Below are 18,504 nucleotides of genomic sequence, written 5' to 3' on the forward strand. Positions count from 1 at the left end.
TGACCATGTGGCCCAGCCCTGGCCTAGGCTTGCTGTCATGCACCCCTAGAAATGCCAGGGGTTTCACACCAGCCCTGCCCTTACCTGACTGTGCCGGGACTCTCCGTACTTGCCATTGAGGTTGGTGCGGTGGCAGTTCTTGTACCACCAGGCCCCTTTGTAGGACATGGCACAGTTGGTCACAGCAACGTCATTGTCCCTGTCCTTAGTGGAGAAGGGGCGGCCCTGGTGATAGGTGAGGGAGTCCCCTGTGGAAAGAGGTATTGGATTCTGACTTATCTGGTCTTTTCATAAGGAAATTAGGGTGTTTTGGTTACGTGGTAGCCTGCCAATCAACAGCTGGAGCAGCTGACAGTCTGGGAATAACATTAACTGGAATCACTCACACTTGGTTCATCTGAGGTCCTCTGCTGTCTGTTTAGGATCAGTGCAGACCATAGCAAATCTTAGAGGCTGCTTGCCTTTGTCAGATAAAGTGCTATATGGGTTTGGATCTGAATTTCAGTGTTCCGGAAATCAATTCAATCCCAGATTTTGGCATCCCTCATTTCCTGAGGCTTGGCTCTGCTATAGGCTTTCAGCCTCCTTCCCTTCTGTTAGCCAAAGGGAGCTTTCCTCCCAAAGGAGAGCCAGCATTCATCTCTTGAACCAAAATGCTTGGCCACATTTTCTCCCTCTGGATAAGGGGGAGAAGATTTTGGATGGTGTGTGATGTCTTATTCCACCAAACCTCATCTCACCTCCTTGCTAAGGAACTAGGAAGAAAAGCCAGAGTAAAATATAGTCATTACTACAATTGGGTGACACTGTTAATACACTCCTTGGTGGTCCCTAAGGACCCATGCTGGTTGTGTGCAGTCCATCCATGGAGAGACTTGCTAGAAAACCTCTTGTCAATGAACCATTTTTTGAGTCCTGGCTCCCTTTGCTGAAGGTGGAGCAGAAGCTCCTTGGTTGGATGGTTAGAAGAGCTTGCGTGGCAAAGGGAAGGGAATCATGTCTGCATGGCACTGTTACTGGCAATTTTGGCAATAAGTTGAGTGCCCTGTGCCCTGGGGCTTAAAGTCAGAGCAAGTGCTGGGTTGCACACAACCAAGATTCCTGTTGCTTCTCTTCCAGTAGCTACTACCAGGTATTGAATAGGAAAATTCCTGCGTCTTGCATGTGGTGTGGGGTTCCTTACTAAGTACATGGTGGTGAAGTTTTGTCAAGGAGTCTTGCACTGGGCAAGTCTGTCCCAGCTAAAAGGGGCTTCTTGGGAAAGAGACCCCCAATGCCCTTCCTCTATCACCCCCAGTTTTCTGATGGGCAAAGCCTAACTCTCCTGCATCATTGAGGCAAGCAGGTGTGCCCATGTCCTTGCAGAGCTGGCCAGTGTTTGGCACCTACATGAGGAAATGACGCAGGAGATTTCAGATTTTCCATAGCTATGGAAAGGCGATAAATGCACCCTCCAGCATTGCTTCAATAGCCAGCTGCCATTATTGCCAAGTGAGATGACACCTCTGATGATTGACCTGGTTGTCTGAACAGCAATGTCTCTGATATTAAATATCTAACTCCAATGGAAAATTCTCTGTGTCCTAAGTGGGAATTAGCAGCCTGGTTTACATGATGGACAGCAGTAAGGCAGAAAGGACTATGGGTTTGTGCCTTGCTGCCCTAGACAAGTCAGCTTCGCTGTTGGGATTGCCTTTACAGTCTCAGACCCGCCGGTCCCAGGATTTCCCAAGATCCCTGCTGGCAGTGAGGCTGTACCTGAAGTGCCATTGTAGTCCCCAATTCGCAGCTTGTACAGGCTGCGGGAGTCGCCGATGGAGAACTTGTCGTAGTAGGCATAGGCCGCCTCCTGACCGTCCCTCATGTCTATCCGCAGCTCGTAGCGCCCCTGGGATGTGATCTTGTGGATGTTGTCCAAGCCTGTTGAGACAAACAGTAAAACACCTCGTGAGACCCAGTGCCTGGATCCGCTCTGTGAGCAAACAAGGAAAGTTCTGGGCAAATAAGACAGCTGTGGGAAATGAGAGCGAGGAGAGGAACCAAAGAGCAGCAGCACTTCTGGTGAGTCTGTGTCTCTCCTGGCGCTGCTGGGGCCTGAGCTCTCTGTCCTTCCTGAAGTTTCACCTCTCTGTGCCTATGAGATGCGAGTTCAAGGCCCAAGTTCAGCTTTCTCCATGTTGCTGAGGCTGGGGATGTCCAGCTGCAGAGCCCTGGTGCTTCCCATTTTGCTGTTAAACTCCTGTACAAGCCAGAGTGTGTTTACGCTGCAGGGCTGGCCTTGACTCGTGCTCAGAACTGCACTGGGTTTCCCACTCACCCCTTTCCTACTTTCCTTGGACAACTGGCTTGCTGGCCAAGGCCAGGTGAGGTCCATGAGCTGTAGATGTCACCAGTGCAACCTGCCATCATCCAAAGGAGGATGATGATGGGGTTTGGTCCATGAAAAGCTCCAATGTACCCCTCTTCTCTTGTAGGAGGAGCAACTTAGAGAGCTGCTGACCTTCACAATGTGCTTTTATGTGGTCTGTCCGTGGGTGTCTTCTAATGTGAAGGGCAGGGAATGAACAGAAGGAGAAGTGCCTGAGGGAGAGTGTAGAGGAATGTGGTGAAAGGCAAGGAGCCAACAGCTGGCATGGGTGAGCAGCAGAGTGCACAGGGAGCTTGGGTTTGACACACCGATGAAAGACAACCAGTGAAGGTCATACCCAGCCAAAACTCGTCCTCCAAGTTTCCAAAGCCAACCCGGTAATCTGCCCATTTCCGGAAGAAATCAGTCAGCCCATTCTGTCGCCGCTGGAAGACCTGAGGGGGAGGAAGACCAAGGGGAAAATCAGTGTGATGGAGATGAGGAATGTCTTTGTTGGGCTTTGGACACACAAAATTAAGATAATACTTTGTCTTTCCATTGTGCCTTTCAGGGGAGAAAATTGCAATGCCCATGCAGTTAGTGTTAATTGCAGCCATGCAATTAATTCATGTGCAGATGGAGAAACAAAAGAGGTGTGAGATAATGTCCAAGGCAAATCAATGTTAGAATAGGAAGGAATTGGCCTTTGAGCATTCTGCTCTACCCAACACATGGTGCCTCTGGTTTTCTAGCACGATTCTGGCTATTTCTGTGATATCCAAGAGGATGCTCTGAAGTGGAGTGAGATGGAGGGAAATGTACTGGCTAGAAATCAGCATTAGAGGAAGCCCTTTTTTTTTTTGGTTTTGACTATACACCTAGCAGGGTTTTGTGTAATGTGTGTAAGTGTTTGACATGAATAAGATCAAAGGACCGTGGCATTATTTACTTATGCTGTCAGTCCATCTACGTCAAGACAAGCAGTGTTTGTGCAATTCAAAAGCCAAACAGGCATTTGTTTCTAAAGTGCTGCTGTGCAGGCTCAGTTGGGGTGATGCCTGACACCCTCCTACTGCAGGCAGCGTGAATCATTCCCCGTGAAAGCTACCGGCCATTAATTTCATTTCTAGAACAATAAATCAGCTTCACTCACAGATTTTGCTCTCCAGAAGCACTGCAAATATGTCAAATAAATCAAAGGGCATTTCTCCAAGTGTAACTATTATTACCGGAGCGCGGGCCATTCCCCGTGGCGTGGGAAACGAAGCGTGTGATATTAAGCCTGCTGCGCAGCGTGGTGCTTGGCTCTGCTGCTTGGGATGGGGCCTGGCTCCTTTGTGACGGGGACAACACCAGGGACAGCCCCACCGGTACTCACGATCCAGCCGCCGCCGTCGGTGGTCATGTCGCAGAACACCGGCACCCTCTGGCTGAGGTCCCCGTTGATGGAGATGGTGTACACACCACTCAGCGTGTCTCCGTTCATCAGGTGCTGGGCACAGTCCTGGGGGTTGGCAAACACGCGTCCTCCTGCAAAATTAGAGAAAGGAAGGCAAAATTTAAGCAAAGAGACAGCCTTTCCCCCATGCCTCAGTTCCCACTGGTTAAGATCCAAGTAAAGTCTAACTTGGCTTCTGTGTCCCAGGTAATTCAGTGAGGCAGTGAGTCTTTGCATCTGCCATCAACATCAGAGGACTTATTGGAAAAAAATATGTGCATAAATTAATTATCTCCCATATGCCCTATATTGGAAAGGTGGATGGTAACATTACTATGAATGATGAGGGATGTCACTTCTTGGACCATCTTTCTGCACTGTGTCTGAAACCCTGGGGTTTAAGCTGTCACCAGCATATTTAGACAGCTGTGAAAATACCAAAACCTGTTCTCCTCTCAGGATTGCCAGCTCCAATCAGGTTTTATGACTTCACTCATTCCAGGGGCATTCTCCTGATTCTCCCTGCCCTTGGAAATGGTGGGTGGACTTAACACTGAGCCAACTGTCAGTTGCAAGCTGAGCAGGAATTAGGCTGTGTGAGATGCTAAAGACAGGCAGCATGGGCAGTGTGCCTGTGCTACAGGTGCCCTTTAGTGAGGAATCATCTCATCTGTGGGCCAGAGTTTAGGATAGTCTTAATTATGAGACCCCAGCAATACTGGAATATCAACTCTGGAAACAAGTTTTCTTATTTAATGCAAAAGAGGGAACCACATGTTTTGCTTTGCTCATTCTTGCGCATGGATGATGGAATGAGTGCAGAGCTGGCAGTGTGGATGTGGCTTTCAAGGATTTCTCAGTCACACAGTGAGGTGTGAAGGACCTCCAAATCTTCTATAATGTGTATGTTTGTCACAATTGTGTGGTGCCCCACAGGACCAAGGTACAACCCTTGTCTGTTCTTCCCACTGGGTGGATTCCCCCCACCTTGTGACCTGAAGACTTAGAGGTCATTGCTTTGTCCAAATGTTGAAGATCTCCTATTTTTTTCCTGTCTCCATGGTCTGTAGTGCAATGTCTGGTGAGACACTGTTTACATTTCATAGTATCCAACAATGAAAACTTCTTCAAAGACAACGAGTTTGGGCTCCCCTGAGCTCTGTGGAGATTGCTTGTTTCTTAATTTATATTCATATCTTTAAGAGCCAAGGAGACCTTGAAAGATATTTCAAACCACTCTAAATTATAAATACTGTATGTGTTTCTTCCTTTTGTCTCATCTGTATACAATTCCCCAAGAACCTTATGCAAACATGAAACAAAAGAGGCTGAGTTATTAATATGTCAGAGGGAATAGAAGAACCCTGAGATGTGTACTGTAGGCAGAAGGAAGCACAACAGTTTAAATTAAGCCTGGGTGTTTTTCTTTTTTTTTTCCTTTTTATTTTTGGTGACTTCTGGAAGACAAGTCCTTGTTCTCTGCAGTGTACTGATGTGTTGCCAGAGTAAACTGAATCCCAGATCCTGATGGTTCACTCAGCGATGTGTCCATGGAATGCACTGTCTTGGTGATAGTTCCTGGGTGCTTCTGTCTCATCGATATTGGGGTAAGTGGGGAGAAACTGGTTTCTTCCTGATGCTTATCTTCATCTTAAAAGCAAATTAAACCTGTGCTGGATGCTGCATCAGCTTGCAATGGAGACTAACACTACTGAGGTCTGACATTTGTGTTTGATGGAAAAGGTGCTCTCCTTGCCTGCTCTGAGTGGGTTTCTTCTTCTGTATCCCAGATGAGAAGTCATCTCTGTGCAGCTTCATCCCTGACTCCTAAACAGCCTCAAAGACTCCATGCATTTGTCCATCACCTGCCTTGTAAGAGGTGAGAAGAACAGGAAAGCCTGTTCCATAGCTGCAGCAGAGAAGAGTCTTTTCTTCTTTTATTGATGTAAATAGTTTCTATTATCTCCTAAAAGAAGGTGAAGGCACCTTTGGACATAACTGAGATGAGCAAATGTATCCACAGCAGACTCAAAGAAAACTCTCTTTACTGAACTGGCAGTGCAGATCAGAGGAATTTTGGTGGAGGTCATGTTCAAACTTCTTAGTGCCTTTGAGCCCAGGAGAAACAAGATTGAATTCAGCCCCAAACAAGATGCACTTTTTAAGTGCCCTGGCCCAGCCAGGCTTTCCAAAGAGGGTGAGGGATGACTTTGCACTGTTACTAAAGTGAACAGTAGCAGAGAGTGGGAGTAATGGTGACATTCTTGTGTAAGCTTCATTCTTGCCAGCCTGAGTATTCTGTGTGTGAGGGTTGGGGTGACTCTGGATGCCTTTGATTTGGAAAGGAAACCATTCCCATTGCATTAGTGGATTCTGAATTCTGTAGAATTACACTGGGGAGGAATAATGCAATTAGATAAAGTCAGTGGATTAGATAAAGTGCTGGCTTTGTGGTCCGTAACCCCACTGGTGGTGATGGAGATGTATCTGTTTGGTATTTTCAGGAATGTCCCATCCCAGGAAACTTACAAAGGTCAAGTTGGACAGGACTCTGAGCACCTGATCAGGTTGAATACGCCCCTGCTTATTGCAGGGGGGTTGGACAAGGTGACCTCTAAAGATCCCTTCCAACCCAGACTATTCTATGATTCTTTGATATTTGTGAGTGATTGGATCACGTTTACAGTGTGGAGAGACCCAGCTGGTCTATTCTGTCCAAGAGCATACCTGTGGATCTGTGATGTTGACTAGGAGGGGCAAGGACAAGGCAAAGGGCCTGGTAAATGGTTCCTTGAAGCTCAAGACCCTGAGCTGGGTCTTGTGTTTGTATTATAGATCCTTCAGCCACTAACTTTTTGTAGTAAAGCAGCACTGTGAGTTGTGGCATTGGAGCACAAGTCCGTTGGGGAGAGGCTGAGGGAGCTGGGGGTGTTTAGCCTGCAGAAGAGGAGGCTCAGAGGTGACCTCAGCACTGTCTAGAACTGCCTGAAGGGAAGTTCTGGCCAGGTGGGGGTTGGTCTCTTTTCCCAGGCACTCAGCAATAGGACAAGGGGGCACGATGGGCTCAAGCTCTGCCAGGGATTGAAATTGGAGATCACAAAAAACTTCTTTGCAGAGAGAGTGCTCAGGCATTGGAATGGGCTGCCCAGAGAGGGGGTGGATTCCCCATCCCTGGAGGTTTTTAAACTGAGATTGGTCATGGCACTGAGTGCCATGATCTGGTAAAGGGACTGGAGTTGGACCAACGGTTGGACTTGATGGTCTCGGAGGTCTTTTCCAACCCAGTCAATTCTATGACTCTGTGTACCTCTCTGTGGTCTGTGATGGGGTGCTGCCTGAGAAGGGAAAGCCCATAAAAGCAGTGCATGCCTACCAGCAGAGTGTGTGGGCTGATCTCCACCTTCCCTGGCGGATGTGGCTGGAGTCCTCACCTGTGGTGAAGGTGGTGGAGATGACGCCGCTCCGCACGGCGTTCTGTGCAGCTTGCAGGCGCACGGTGTACTCTGTGGTCTCAGACAGCCCCTCCAGGCGGATCCACGTGTCCTCAGCATCCACAATCAGCTCCTGTACATGGGTCCCAGAAGGAGGCAGACACCAAGAGCAACAGATGAGAAAAGCGATGGGGAGCCTAAAGAGCAAGCGAGGAGGGAAGGGAAGCCACAAACTACCGCAGCCCTTGGTGCCTGGCCAAGGAACAGGGCATGGCTGCCTACAGCCCTGGACTGAGTCCAGTGAATATAGTCACATTTTGGGATGGTTTGTGTGGGACAAAGCAAGATGGTTTGGACACAGGCAATTTAAATGTTTGCAGTCTGTGTGCTCTGTTTACCAGCTCTGGGATCTGCATGCCCTCAGTGCTGGGCATGACTGATGCCCCAAGCATCATAAGGAGCAGAGCTGCACACAAACCCAGCTACCAGCCAGTTTTGACTCTGTCGGTTCCTGTCACATTAGTTTTTCTGGTTGTTGGGCAGTGCCACACAGCGTTATTGAACCCCTTCTGCAGAGCCATTGTCCTCTGGCTGCTGTGGGCCAGTCACGCCAGCAAAGGGAATGAGACTTTGCTGTGACGTATTTCTGACAGCGTTTGGAGCAGCTCTCCAGACACGCAGATGTGGACACACTCATTAAATAATCAAAAATATTGTATTGCGAGATTAATTAGCTGTCTGTGCCTGTCTTCCTTTTCACGGGAAGGGCAAATGGCATTTTTAGCATCTCTGCAGGATAATTTTCTCCTGCCTCAGCTTGGTTGTGTTTCACAAGCTGTGAATTTCCCCTGTTCCTCCAAACTTTCCAGGTATGCCCTCTATGCTCAGCCCTGCAGGTGTGCATAAGCATTTTGCCTTAGGCAATCTCTTCTTGCTTTTTCCAATTATTTATCCAAAATATCTGCTTATGCAGAAAGTAGTGCCTGCCCTTCTGGTCTCCCTGAGCCGGTGAGCATTGTTGTTTTGCTTTGTTGGGTTTCTCCTGCTTGTTTCTCCATGGTCTTGTTATTCCTGATTTAATGAACCTCTTTCTTTGTGAGGACTCACTCACCTTTCGGCTGCCGTCGGTGGATCTGTAGGTCATGATGTAGTTCTCGATCTCTCCCACAGGAGGAGCCCAGGAGAGCAGGGCGCTCCGTCGGGTCACTTCACTGGCTGTCAGATTCGTTGGAGGATCCAAAACTGCAAGAGTGGAGATGTACCCAGGGAAGGGAAAGTTCTCACACACAACCACCCCGTCCCACTTCCCAACTCAGTACACTGGGATTCAACCTTGCAAACTGAGCTATAGCCAATAGTCCATCCTTGCCCTCAGTTTCAAGACCTCATCACCCATCCCCAGCCTTGAACAGAGCTCTGCAAACCCTCCAGAAGTCCTCCTCTACCTGTGTGCCACCTTAAGGGTAACAGCTCTGAAGTTCGTGTGTTATGGGACCTGTCAAGCTGCTTGTGAGTAAAATGGGTTGTAGTGTTCTGGACTATGGCCTTAGGCTACTAAAAATCTGGTGAAGGGTAATGTCAGAAATAGACCAAAAAAAAAAGGGGTTGATGGATGTTGCAAGTGTGAAAGTGGTGGCAGATGCTCATTGATTAAAATTCTGTTCTTGTGTTGTGCCCAGCACTGCTATTGGGTGTCCTTTTGGCATGTGGCTACTTCTGTGCCCACTGTATGTGAGAAGAGCTTTGGCTCATCCTTGCTGGCTGCTTTTCCTGGGGTGGGTGCCTGGCTCAGGGTGGGAAGTGGGGAGGTGGTTGTACGTACGAGTTGTGAAGTTGGTGCTGATGGTCTGGCTGGTGAGAGGCCCGTGGGTGGCGTACATAGAGACCATGTACGTGGTACTGGGCAGCAGGTTGGTCAGCTGGTACTCTTGGCTGTCTCCATCCACGAGAATTGTTTCTCCTGCAACTGTGAGCCAAAAGGGATGAGTTATGGTAAATGTTCCATGTCATTCTCAAAAACGTGTCTCTGGGTATGACCTCCTGAACAAAAGTACTTTTGTTGCTGAAACACCACAAGCTGCAGTGCAGCAGCTGAGCTGTAGTAGTGGTGTTCAGTCAGTACAGTCTTAATTTTTCCCACAGTCACTATATAACCCAAAGCAAGGGCTCCTCCCTATTCCCTCCATGGAGGACACCTGCTGAGCCCCGGGCTTTGGGATGGGGGAGAGGTAGAGGTGAGCTGAAGCAGAGAGCGTACCTGAGCGGCGGGTGAGGACAAGGACGTAGCTCTCCACCTCTGACAGCGGCGGGTTCCACTGCAGCAGCGCCTCGGTGGGGGTGATGTTGGTGGCTGTGACCCCCAAGGGGACATCCATGGCTGTATGGGGGAGAGATTCAGAGAGTCAGAGGCATTAAGAGACTGGGCTATGAGCTGGAAGGGCTTCTTGTGGCCCATGGCTTGTGGTCCTGCCCTGCTGCCCAGGCATATGTGTGTGCAGAGATATAGCTTGTGCTAGTCTGCTACCTGGGCTGCCTTCCTCTGTTTTCCTGATGCACATCCTGGGATGTTAGGGGTTTTCTTTAGGTTTTGAGGAGTCTGTGGATAGCAGAGGGTTTTATTCTCGCAGCAGATGCTGTTTGTGACAGGGCTTCCCCAGGGATTATTTCTGGAAATCTGTACTCTCTTTAGGAAAGGTTGTCACGGTTGCCCAACATCATGTTTCTGGCTTCCCTGTGCCTGGTACACAGGTTTATCACTTTCCTCCATGACTACCCATGAATATGCTGGAAAAGCTTTGCTGAGACATATTTCAAAAGCTCACTCTGGGCTCTCGTGAGTCTTGCTTATCATCTCAAGCTTGCATCAGGCTGGCATGAGATCCAGCTTGCTCAGCTGCCTGATTACTAAAGCAAGCAGGGATTGCCAGCCCTGCCCAGGGCTGGACCTGTCACTGGTTGGTTGCTCCCTGCCCACCAGGAGCAACTTCCCACCTGTGTAGGCGGTGATGGAGGCCAGCTCGCTCTCCTCCCGGCCCCGCACGCTCTTCACCCCGATCTCGTACTTGGTGGCAGGCTCCAGGTGGTGCAGGGTGTGCTCGGTGACATCCTTGGCAAGGGCGGTGCTGTCTGTCCTCCCTGCAGGGATCGAGCCAAGAGTTTTGGCATCCTGGCTGGCCCATCCCTCAGGTACAGGGGGTGTCGGGAGGGAGTGCAGTGTCACAAGATGCTGCAGGGAACTGGGTTTGGCCCCATCCCTCGGGTACAGGAGGTGTTGGGAGGGAGTGCAGTGCCACAAGATGCTGCAGGGAACTGGGTTTCATGCCTGCAGGTGCTCATCACTCTGCTGGCTCGACCTTTTCAGCATCATAGGCAAAACTGGGGCCAAGGAAGATGAGGTAGTGGAAGCAGGTGAGGGAGGTGGGATTTCAGGACTGAGCCCTGGATTAGCCATCCCTGTGAACAGCACACTTTCAGGGAGTCACTGCCTGTGCCCCTCTGTGCCCAGCTGGCCCTTGGCTGCAGTGGTCCCTTCCCATCCTCATCCCTGACACCCCAGTCCCTGTAGCCTCTTGTTCCATCCCAATTATTGGTAGCTTTTCCCAGGGCAGTGGGATGCTGTCTGGAACGAGGATGTCTGGTGGTCTGCCCATGGTAGCAGATGGAGGGAGGGTTGTGAGCTCAGGCCATGAGCAAGAGTGTTCTGATCCATTACCTTCTGCAGCACGGTAGGATATTCTGTAGTGGTCGAAGGCAGCAGTGGGAGGGCTCCAGTAGACAATCATGGACTCCTGGGTGACATTGCCCACCCTGAGGTCCTTTGGCGCGTCGATCCCTGGTGAGATGGAGCACAGAGTGAAGCTGTGGGAGGCAGGTGCACTCCCTGTCCCCCTGCCTGCCCTCCCGGTGAGGCCCCGTGCCTGGGGGTGGTGTCCCGTAGTACCTGTGGTGATGGAGCCCACGACGGGCTCGGCACTGACGGCGCCGTGCACGGCCACCAGTGACACCAGGTACTCGGTGGATGGCTGCAGGCCCGTCAGGCTGGCGTGCCGGCGGGTGCCATCCAGGGTGACCCGCTGGGCCTCCTCCTCGTCCCGAGGGCTGTAGGTGAGGATGAGGCGGTCTGCAGGCGGGGATGGGTCACTCCATGTGACATTCACACTGGAGGATGTCAGCTGGGAGAAGTGGAGCTCTGTGATGGGCCGAACACCTGAAAGATGGAGAGGAGAGATGCAACCCCAGCTGTCTGCAGATCTTGGCCTCCGAGCTGTTGCCAGTGCTTGCATGGGAAATACCCAGGAGAGGTGGCAAAGCTGGAGCTGTGGGGTCTCCATTGGTCTGAAACTGCTGCAATCAATAGGCAGAACCAGGAGGGGGAAAACGGTGCTTTTCTCAGCTCCACCTGCAACCACTATCCATCCCAGACCCATATGGTGGGTGATAGAGCTGTCCCACTGCAGGTGGTATGTATTGTCTGCACTTCCTCACTGCAGACTTTTCAGTCAGAGATCTCTGTGAGGTGCCTCAAGGCTTCATTTCTCCATCTTATGGACACACAGACCACCCTGACAACAGAGGAGAGTAGGGGCTGTCTGTTCCCCCAATCCTGCCTTGTCCTTTTGGGACCCTGCAGCCAAACAAGTGTGGTCCGTGCTGCTGGCTGAGGAGACTGTGCCACCACACTGGGAGGACCATCCTCCTTCCGAGGTCAACAGACCTGCTTCCATGTGGACACACTAACCCCAGCTCTTATCCCCACCTCAAGGGTTTTGGTGCTGGGGACATGATGGGCTGGCAGAGGTGCCAGCATGGAGTAGTGAGTGGTCTGTGGCCTTGGCCCCATCCCGGCATGTCTTTCTCTACCTGTGAAGGCATCCACGGTGGCCTCCAGGCTCTGCTGCCGTCCCCTCTCAGCAATGATGGAGATGGTGTACTCCGTCCCAGGCTCCAGCTCTGAGAGGGTGAGCTGTGACTCATCCCGGGACACTGTCACTTCCGAGGCCATCCCTGAGGCAGGGGTGAAGGTGACACGGTAGTGGTCGATGGGACCTGTGGCTTTGGTCCAGGCCAGAGAGATGGATGTCTCTGTGGAGGCTGTCACCAGGAGGTCCCGTGGACTATCAAGCTCTGTGGGAGAGGGTCAGTGCAGAGCTTTGTCCCCATGCACAGACTGTCCCATGGGGACATCTGAGCCACAGGAGGCAGCTGTGCCTGGAGCAGGCAGTGGGGCCAAACTCACCAGTCCTGGCGTTCATGGTCGCTGGCACGCTCTGCTGGCTGTCCATCACGGCCGAGATCCCGATGCCGTACTCTGTTCCTGGCACCAGATCTGCCAGGGAGTGCACAAGACATAGGGGTGTGAGAACAGCACCTGGCAGGGTGACCTCAGGGTGCCACCCCCAGCTCCCACAGCTGGGGACATCCAGAGCATCGCTGGGGTGAGCAGCCCTCCCACAGGTCAGCAGTTCCTCCGTGCACTGCAGAAGAGCTGAGCCTTTTTAAAAACCCCCGTGGATGCCTCTGGACAGGGAATTGGGATTATTTTAGCTCAGAAACAAGCCATTTTTACAAGTTGTTGCTGAGGTCTGCTGTAATTGCTGGCAGTGAGACAGAAGCTCTGTGTGTGTGAGCTGAGATGGGAATGACAAAGTAGCTATATTTATTGCCAAAGTGATGCAACATTGAATATTGTCACAGGGCTGGTGTCTTGGAGAGAAATAAATTACGCAGAGTAAATGAAATGCACATTAATTAGGAAAGGTGCAGTCTTTCTGGGAGCTGAATCAAGCCCTGCTCCTTGGGGTGGATGTATCCTGCAGTGCCTCTCTTGAGGGACATGGGAATTGAGTTCATCCAGCTCCTTTCCTGATCACTGTGGTAACCATGTGGGACATCTTCTGCCTCTGCCTGTCACTTCTGCTTGGCTGCTGGTGGCTTTATTCCCCTCCTCCCTGTGCTTCCTGATTTTTCTCACAGATAGAAAAGGCATAAACCCTTCAGCCCAGCCTCACCCTGCCTTGCCCTGGAGCAGCATCCCCTGGAGACACCATAACCTTCCCCAAGAGGTCAGGAGAGAGGGAAACCCTCATCCCCTGCTCATTTCTTGCTACAGTGCAGTCTTGGTGATGGGGAGAAGATGGAACCCCACCACTTATTGGCCCTGCCCAGTAAGTGTCAGAAATATCCTGGAAAGGACAAGAGCCTGGGAGAAAGTGGGACAGGAAAGAAGAAATAAGCAGGAGCGTATACAACCATCCTTTTTCTCTCCCAGCTCTTCTGGGTAGTGCAAAATTATTGATAATTCTGTGCAAATGCTGATTTTTAAGAGAGATTATGGGGCAGGGCAAGGCTTGTTGTATTTTCAGCTTAAATCTTTGATAAATTCAGTGCCATTCCTCACTGCTTTTCCTGCAGGCAGATGAAGGCGGCTGAAGGAATTACTGGTTGTTTTCCTGTCATGGATCCCATCAGGTCCTGGGTGGCTGGAAACACACCCCAACGTGTTTTACAAGGCTGAGGGACAGGACTGCTCAGTGCCATTCACACTATGGCTATCCTGGCTTTTTCTTTTGCCAGCAAAATGTTTTTTAGGTTATTTTATGCTATGATTGGATTTGTTTAATTGGTTTGTTTATTACCCTGGGAACTGGAAGCAATGCACTTAGGTGATGATGGAGGCACTCTCTGCTATTGACTTAAGCCTCTGCGTCTCTGCAGCTTGCTCTGGCAACGTTTCTTGCAGCCCTGCCCGAGTCTGGCAGAGACTTGGCACCTTTTTTAATTTTATGGAGAGAAACATGAGCCTTCAGGCTGCCACGTCCTCCAAGGTAAGCTCGAGCTTTGCCATGGGTGCTGTTGCAGTTTGTATCACTGGGGGAGTGTTGTACCTTTGCCCCAAGGAGGGCAATGTGGCCCGTTTTTAATGCTGCTTCTCACCTGGAAAGCCAACAAATGTCCTAGAGGAAACCTATCAGGAGTCCAGCACTGAGTCTCCGATCTCATCCCACTTCTCCATGCGTGTCCTCATCAGGAATGCAGCAGAAACTATCCCTAAACATTTTCCTTCTTTCCGCATACCACGTTTTTCAAGCCATCTGCTCTAATTGCCTTCTTGCCCTCCAGCCTTCCTTGTGACTCTGCTGCTGTGCCTGTAACTTAACATTCAACTTTCCCTCTGGACTTACTCCTATAGCTCCATGTGGCAGATTCCTGAGCCCTTGAAGGTCCCAGGAGGGCAGAGTCAACATGGAGGAACCTGATGTCCTGCCATACTGAACGGCTTCAAGCTGAACGAGTGAACCTTTTTCATGTAAGTCTTTCCTTTGCTCAAGAAATGCCACCAGAGTGGCAAATCCATCAGGCGACCAGTTCTAGCAGGAAAAAAAAGGAAACCAGCTCTCACATGGTGCTTTGCTGTGTTGCTGCCCGAGGTGTGTGGGGCTTTCCTGGCAGTGGGAGGTGGGTGGTGTTTGCAGCCCCTGGTGCACCCCCTGTGCTGGCCTCAGTAGTGTACCATGTACAGGACTTGCCCAAAAATAGCATCCCTACATTTGGGTCTGCTTTGTGTCTGATTTGGGAAAAGGCAACAAACTCAGGCAGGCTGGCTCCCCATCACTGCCCACGGGGCATCAGCACCTGGGTCTCTTTGCCAACAAGCTAAAAAGAGAGGGTGAAATAGTATTTCCCTCTAGATCAGCCTAAAAAGGCTTCTTCTCTCCATTTCTCACTTTGCTCCTTGCCAGCTCTGTTTGGCACCTGGAAAGATCCTTGCTTGAGGTGCATTACTTGGAAGTGCACCACTCAACTTTTGGATAAGCAGCACCCAAATCCAGACCCACACAGGGTGAAATGAGCTACATCCTAAGGAAAACCTTTCTGGTAACTAGTAAAGTCTGAAACAACCTCAAACACATGCCAGCATGATCCTTCCCCTGCGCTCAGCACTGGGGAGGCCACACCTTGAGTGTTGTGTTCAGTTCTGGGCTCTCCAGTTCAGGAAAGAGATTGAGGGGCTGGAGCGGGGCCAGAGAAGAGCAACGAGGCTGGAGAAGGAACTGGAGCACAAGTGCTGTGGGGAGAGGCTGAGGGAGCTGGGGGTGTTTAGCCTGGAGAAGAGGAGGCTCAGAGGTGACCTCAGCACTGTCTAGAACTCCCTGAAGGGAAGTTCTGGCCAGGTGGGGGTTGGTCTCTTCTCCCAGGCACTCAGCAATAGGACAAGGGGGCACGATGGGCTCAAGCTCTGCCAGGGGAAATTGAAGTTGGAGATCAGAAAAAACTTCTTTGCAGAGAGAGTGCTCAGGCATTGGAATGGGCTGCCCAGAGAGGGGGGTGGATTCCCCATCCCTGGAGGTTTTTCAGCTGAGCTTGGCCGTGGCACTGAGTGCCATGATCTGGTAAAGGGACTGGAGTCGGACCAAGGGTTGGACTTGATGATCTTGGAGGTCTCTTCCAACCCAATCGATTCTATGTTCTATGATTTTATAAGGGCAACTGAGTATCAGTGCTGATTTGAGCTCTCCACTGAGAGGAGGAGGAGGGGGAGGAAGGGCACGTGGGTGCACACATACCTGCGAGCGTGGCCCGCGTGGTGGGGCCGGTGTCGCGCGGCACCAGGACCTCGTGGTAGTGCTCCCCGGCCAGGGTGCTGTAGACCACCCTGTAGCTGTTGGCCTCGGCCTCGCTGTTGTCCCAGGCGAGCTCGAGGCTGGCGGGCGTCCGCGAGCCCACCCGCAGGTTCTTGGGGGCATCGATCTCTGCGCGACACAAGGGAGAAAGGCACCGTCTCACCACCCGGAACGCACCCGGCGCCTGGGCACGGCCGGAGCGGGCAGGCGGACCGCCTGTGATGCTCGGGAGCTCCCAAGGGCGGTCCCTCCTCCCCAGGGTGTGTCCCCACGGGAAGGGCAGGGCTGGGATGTCTGTCCCCACCTGCTGCTCAGCAGAGAGTGAGAGCTGCTGCCCAGGAGAGCGGTGCGAGTGGTGGGGCACTCACAGCATCCTTAGGAAGCTGCTTTGGGAGCTAATTCCATGTTATTTGGAAAACTGTTTCCTCCCATAGCAGAGGAATGGAAACTGGGGCAGCATAAGAGAAAAAGAGCTCTGTAGCAGCCATGCATTGGCCTGACCTGCTCTGAGAAGAACCTTGAGCACCTTTACAGGCTCACTCACACTCAGACGTTGCCCAAAGTGTTTATTAGTGCTGCTGAGGCTGTGCACCAAATCTGCTCTGGACTGCACAATAAACCCTCTGGTGAGCACCAGGCTGGGGCTGGGCACCAGCAGACAGTGGGTAATGGTGGTGGATCGGAGTCTGGGGTGGGGGGTTATGTTGCCTTTTAGAAACAAAGTGAGAAAGGCCAACGCAGCAAATCAGTCAGGGCAAACATCTCTTCCAAAATATTTATCTATAGAGATATATACACACAATTCACACACCACAGTTATTACAGTAGGAGCCTTGTAACCACCAGTAATGTACATGACAAGTAATTTATATACCATAAACCAGCACGGAAATACACACTCTGCCTCCTCCTTTACGGCATGGTAAATTAAACCCGTTAGCTATCTGCAGGCTTAACATTAATTAAAGTTTTACTGACCAGTTAGGGTGTTTAGAGAAGATATAAAATAAGATAACCATGTTTCTGGCTGGGCTGCTTTCAGCTGCTTGACTGCTGATTCCTCAGGCAAGGCACGTGCCTTGGTCTCGATGCTGAATGGGAGTGAGTATCACCTTGAACTGAGACCAGTGCTGAGTGTTTGGGTTGTTTTGAGAACTGGGCATTGAGCTCTGGGTGCTCTTAATGATGCTGGATTTTAGAGTTTTAGCTAAGCTGTGTGTCAAACAGGCACTGAAACTAGTGGGCATGTGTGTGTGTGTCCCAGGCAGGTTCAGGCTTAATGCTGCAGCAGGACTTGGCCAGTGTGGGGTTGGCTCAGGGTTTGTCATCTAAATGTGGGGTTTTGAGTCAGCCATGCATGGTCATTGGCATCTGGGATCACCTGCCCTGGGGACCATGCGTGCATCTCTGTGGGGCACAGGGCATGAAGACCTGTTGCAGTGAAGGTTTAGGGACTAAACAGAAAGGTAGGCACTAGTAAGGGAATCAGAGGGTGGTTTTAAGTTGACTATTTTAGGGTGAGCTGAATCATTTGCTCTGCCTTGCTGTATGAGGGATGCAAGGCACCTGCATTCAGGCATCTCCATTCACATCTGCATCTTAACCATTGTGCTTTCATTCCACTCTTCCTCCCAGCACACCACATTAAACCCCAGCTCGCTTGTGCCAGAGGAAAACCAAATACCACTAAATCCCAGAGGCAAAACCCCCTCAATTCATCTCCGGATACGTCCTTGTTGCAGGACAGCCCACCTGCAGATTGCAGCAAGCCATCTGCCCATGCCTGCTGCAGGCCTAAGAACTCACACCAGTTCTCCAAGCAAAGCCAGCTAGCTACCTGTGGTGAACTGGGCGAGGGCAGGCCGGCTCTCGTTGGCACCCCGGAGGGCGCTGACGGCGAGGTGGTAGCGGGCGCCGGGGCGCAGGGCCTGCAGGGAGTACTGGCTGAGCGGGGGCTGCAGGCGGAACGTGGTCCTCCCGCCCTCCCCGTCCGCCAGCCCGTACTTCAGCAGGATGGCGTCCACCTTGGCGCGCGGCGGCGTCCACTCCACGAAGGCCACCGTGTCCGAGACGTCCCGCACCAGGATCTGCGTCGGGCCGTCGATGACTGTGGAGGAGGGGGGGAATGGGCACCTGTTATTTTGGGAGAGTTGGATAGGGAAAGGTGGAAGCTTTGGGGACACCGAGCCTCATGGGTGCTTCAGCCTGGCCTCCAGAGCAGTTGGAATTAGCATTTGGGGAGAGGGAGAGAGGTGACATGAGCAAGATCCCAGCCCCAAGGTAGAGGGTTTGGTCCTCGTAGGTTTCCCTTGTTTCAATCTCCTGGCTCTTTCCTGAGCCCGCTCCACTCTCTGTGGGCACCAGAGCAGGACCCAGCAGCTCTCTCATTGGTACCATTGCATCTATAATGCAACTCATGCCCTTCTCTCGAGCTGGTTATTGGCAACAATCCCTCCCTGGCTTTTCTAGGTGGTATATCCCAGGAAAAAACCTCCTCTATCTAACTGTGGTTCACTTTTTTTGCTCCTAGGTAACTGCTTGTACTTTTGCATTGAAAAACATGTAACTTTCCTTTGTGCACAGCTCTTCAAAGCATCCAAAGTACTTTTATCAAGGATCTTCCACTCAATTTACTCTTTTCTGGGCCTTTCCATCATTGGTAAAATT

General features: G+C 51.2%; 1 protein-coding gene and 2 long non-coding RNA genes across 5 annotated transcripts in view; 2 read left to right on the forward strand and 1 right to left on the reverse strand.

Moving 5' to 3' along the window:
• LOC139676645 (uncharacterized) overlaps positions 1 to 8,812 on the forward strand; it is a 23,431-nt gene extending 14,619 nt beyond the window's left edge. For both annotated transcript variants that reach the window (XR_011698689.1, XR_011698688.1), the window contains 3 exons: positions 1,877 to 2,061; positions 5,250 to 5,392; positions 8,387 to 8,812. This is a non-coding gene — a long non-coding RNA (uncharacterized lncRNA). The remainder of the gene's footprint in view (positions 1 to 1,876; positions 2,062 to 5,249; positions 5,393 to 8,386) is intronic.
• TNR (tenascin R) overlaps positions 1 to 18,504 on the reverse strand; it is a 77,768-nt gene that overhangs the window by 5,143 nt on the left and 54,121 nt on the right. For both annotated transcript variants that reach the window (XM_071565825.1, XM_071565827.1), the window contains exons 7-21: positions 17,675 to 17,944; positions 15,781 to 15,966; positions 12,453 to 12,542; positions 12,077 to 12,340; positions 11,157 to 11,423; positions 10,929 to 11,048; positions 10,208 to 10,351; positions 9,474 to 9,593; positions 9,039 to 9,182; positions 8,328 to 8,458; positions 7,217 to 7,349; positions 3,726 to 3,877; positions 2,706 to 2,802; positions 1,759 to 1,920; positions 85 to 248 (exon numbers count right to left, since the gene is read on the reverse strand). In XM_071565825.1, the coding sequence (XP_071421926.1) occupies positions 85 to 248; positions 1,759 to 1,920; positions 2,706 to 2,802; positions 3,726 to 3,877; positions 7,217 to 7,349; positions 8,328 to 8,458; positions 9,039 to 9,182; positions 9,474 to 9,593; positions 10,208 to 10,351; positions 10,929 to 11,048; positions 11,157 to 11,423; positions 12,077 to 12,340; positions 12,453 to 12,542; positions 15,781 to 15,966; positions 17,675 to 17,944 (2,444 nt within the window). The remainder of the gene's footprint in view (positions 1 to 84; positions 249 to 1,758; positions 1,921 to 2,705; positions 2,803 to 3,725; positions 3,878 to 7,216; positions 7,350 to 8,327; positions 8,459 to 9,038; positions 9,183 to 9,473; positions 9,594 to 10,207; positions 10,352 to 10,928; positions 11,049 to 11,156; positions 11,424 to 12,076; positions 12,341 to 12,452; positions 12,543 to 15,780; positions 15,967 to 17,674; positions 17,945 to 18,504) is intronic.
• LOC139676646 (uncharacterized) overlaps positions 14,415 to 18,504 on the forward strand; it is a 41,319-nt gene continuing 37,229 nt past the window's right edge. The window contains exon 1 of the long non-coding RNA XR_011698690.1: positions 14,415 to 14,522. This is a non-coding gene — a long non-coding RNA (uncharacterized lncRNA). The remainder of the gene's footprint in view (positions 14,523 to 18,504) is intronic.

This window comes from Pithys albifrons, chromosome 10 (genome assembly GCF_047495875.1).
Source record: "Pithys albifrons albifrons isolate INPA30051 chromosome 10, PitAlb_v1, whole genome shotgun sequence".
Classification (NCBI taxonomy): domain Eukaryota; kingdom Metazoa; phylum Chordata; class Aves; order Passeriformes; family Thamnophilidae; genus Pithys; species Pithys albifrons.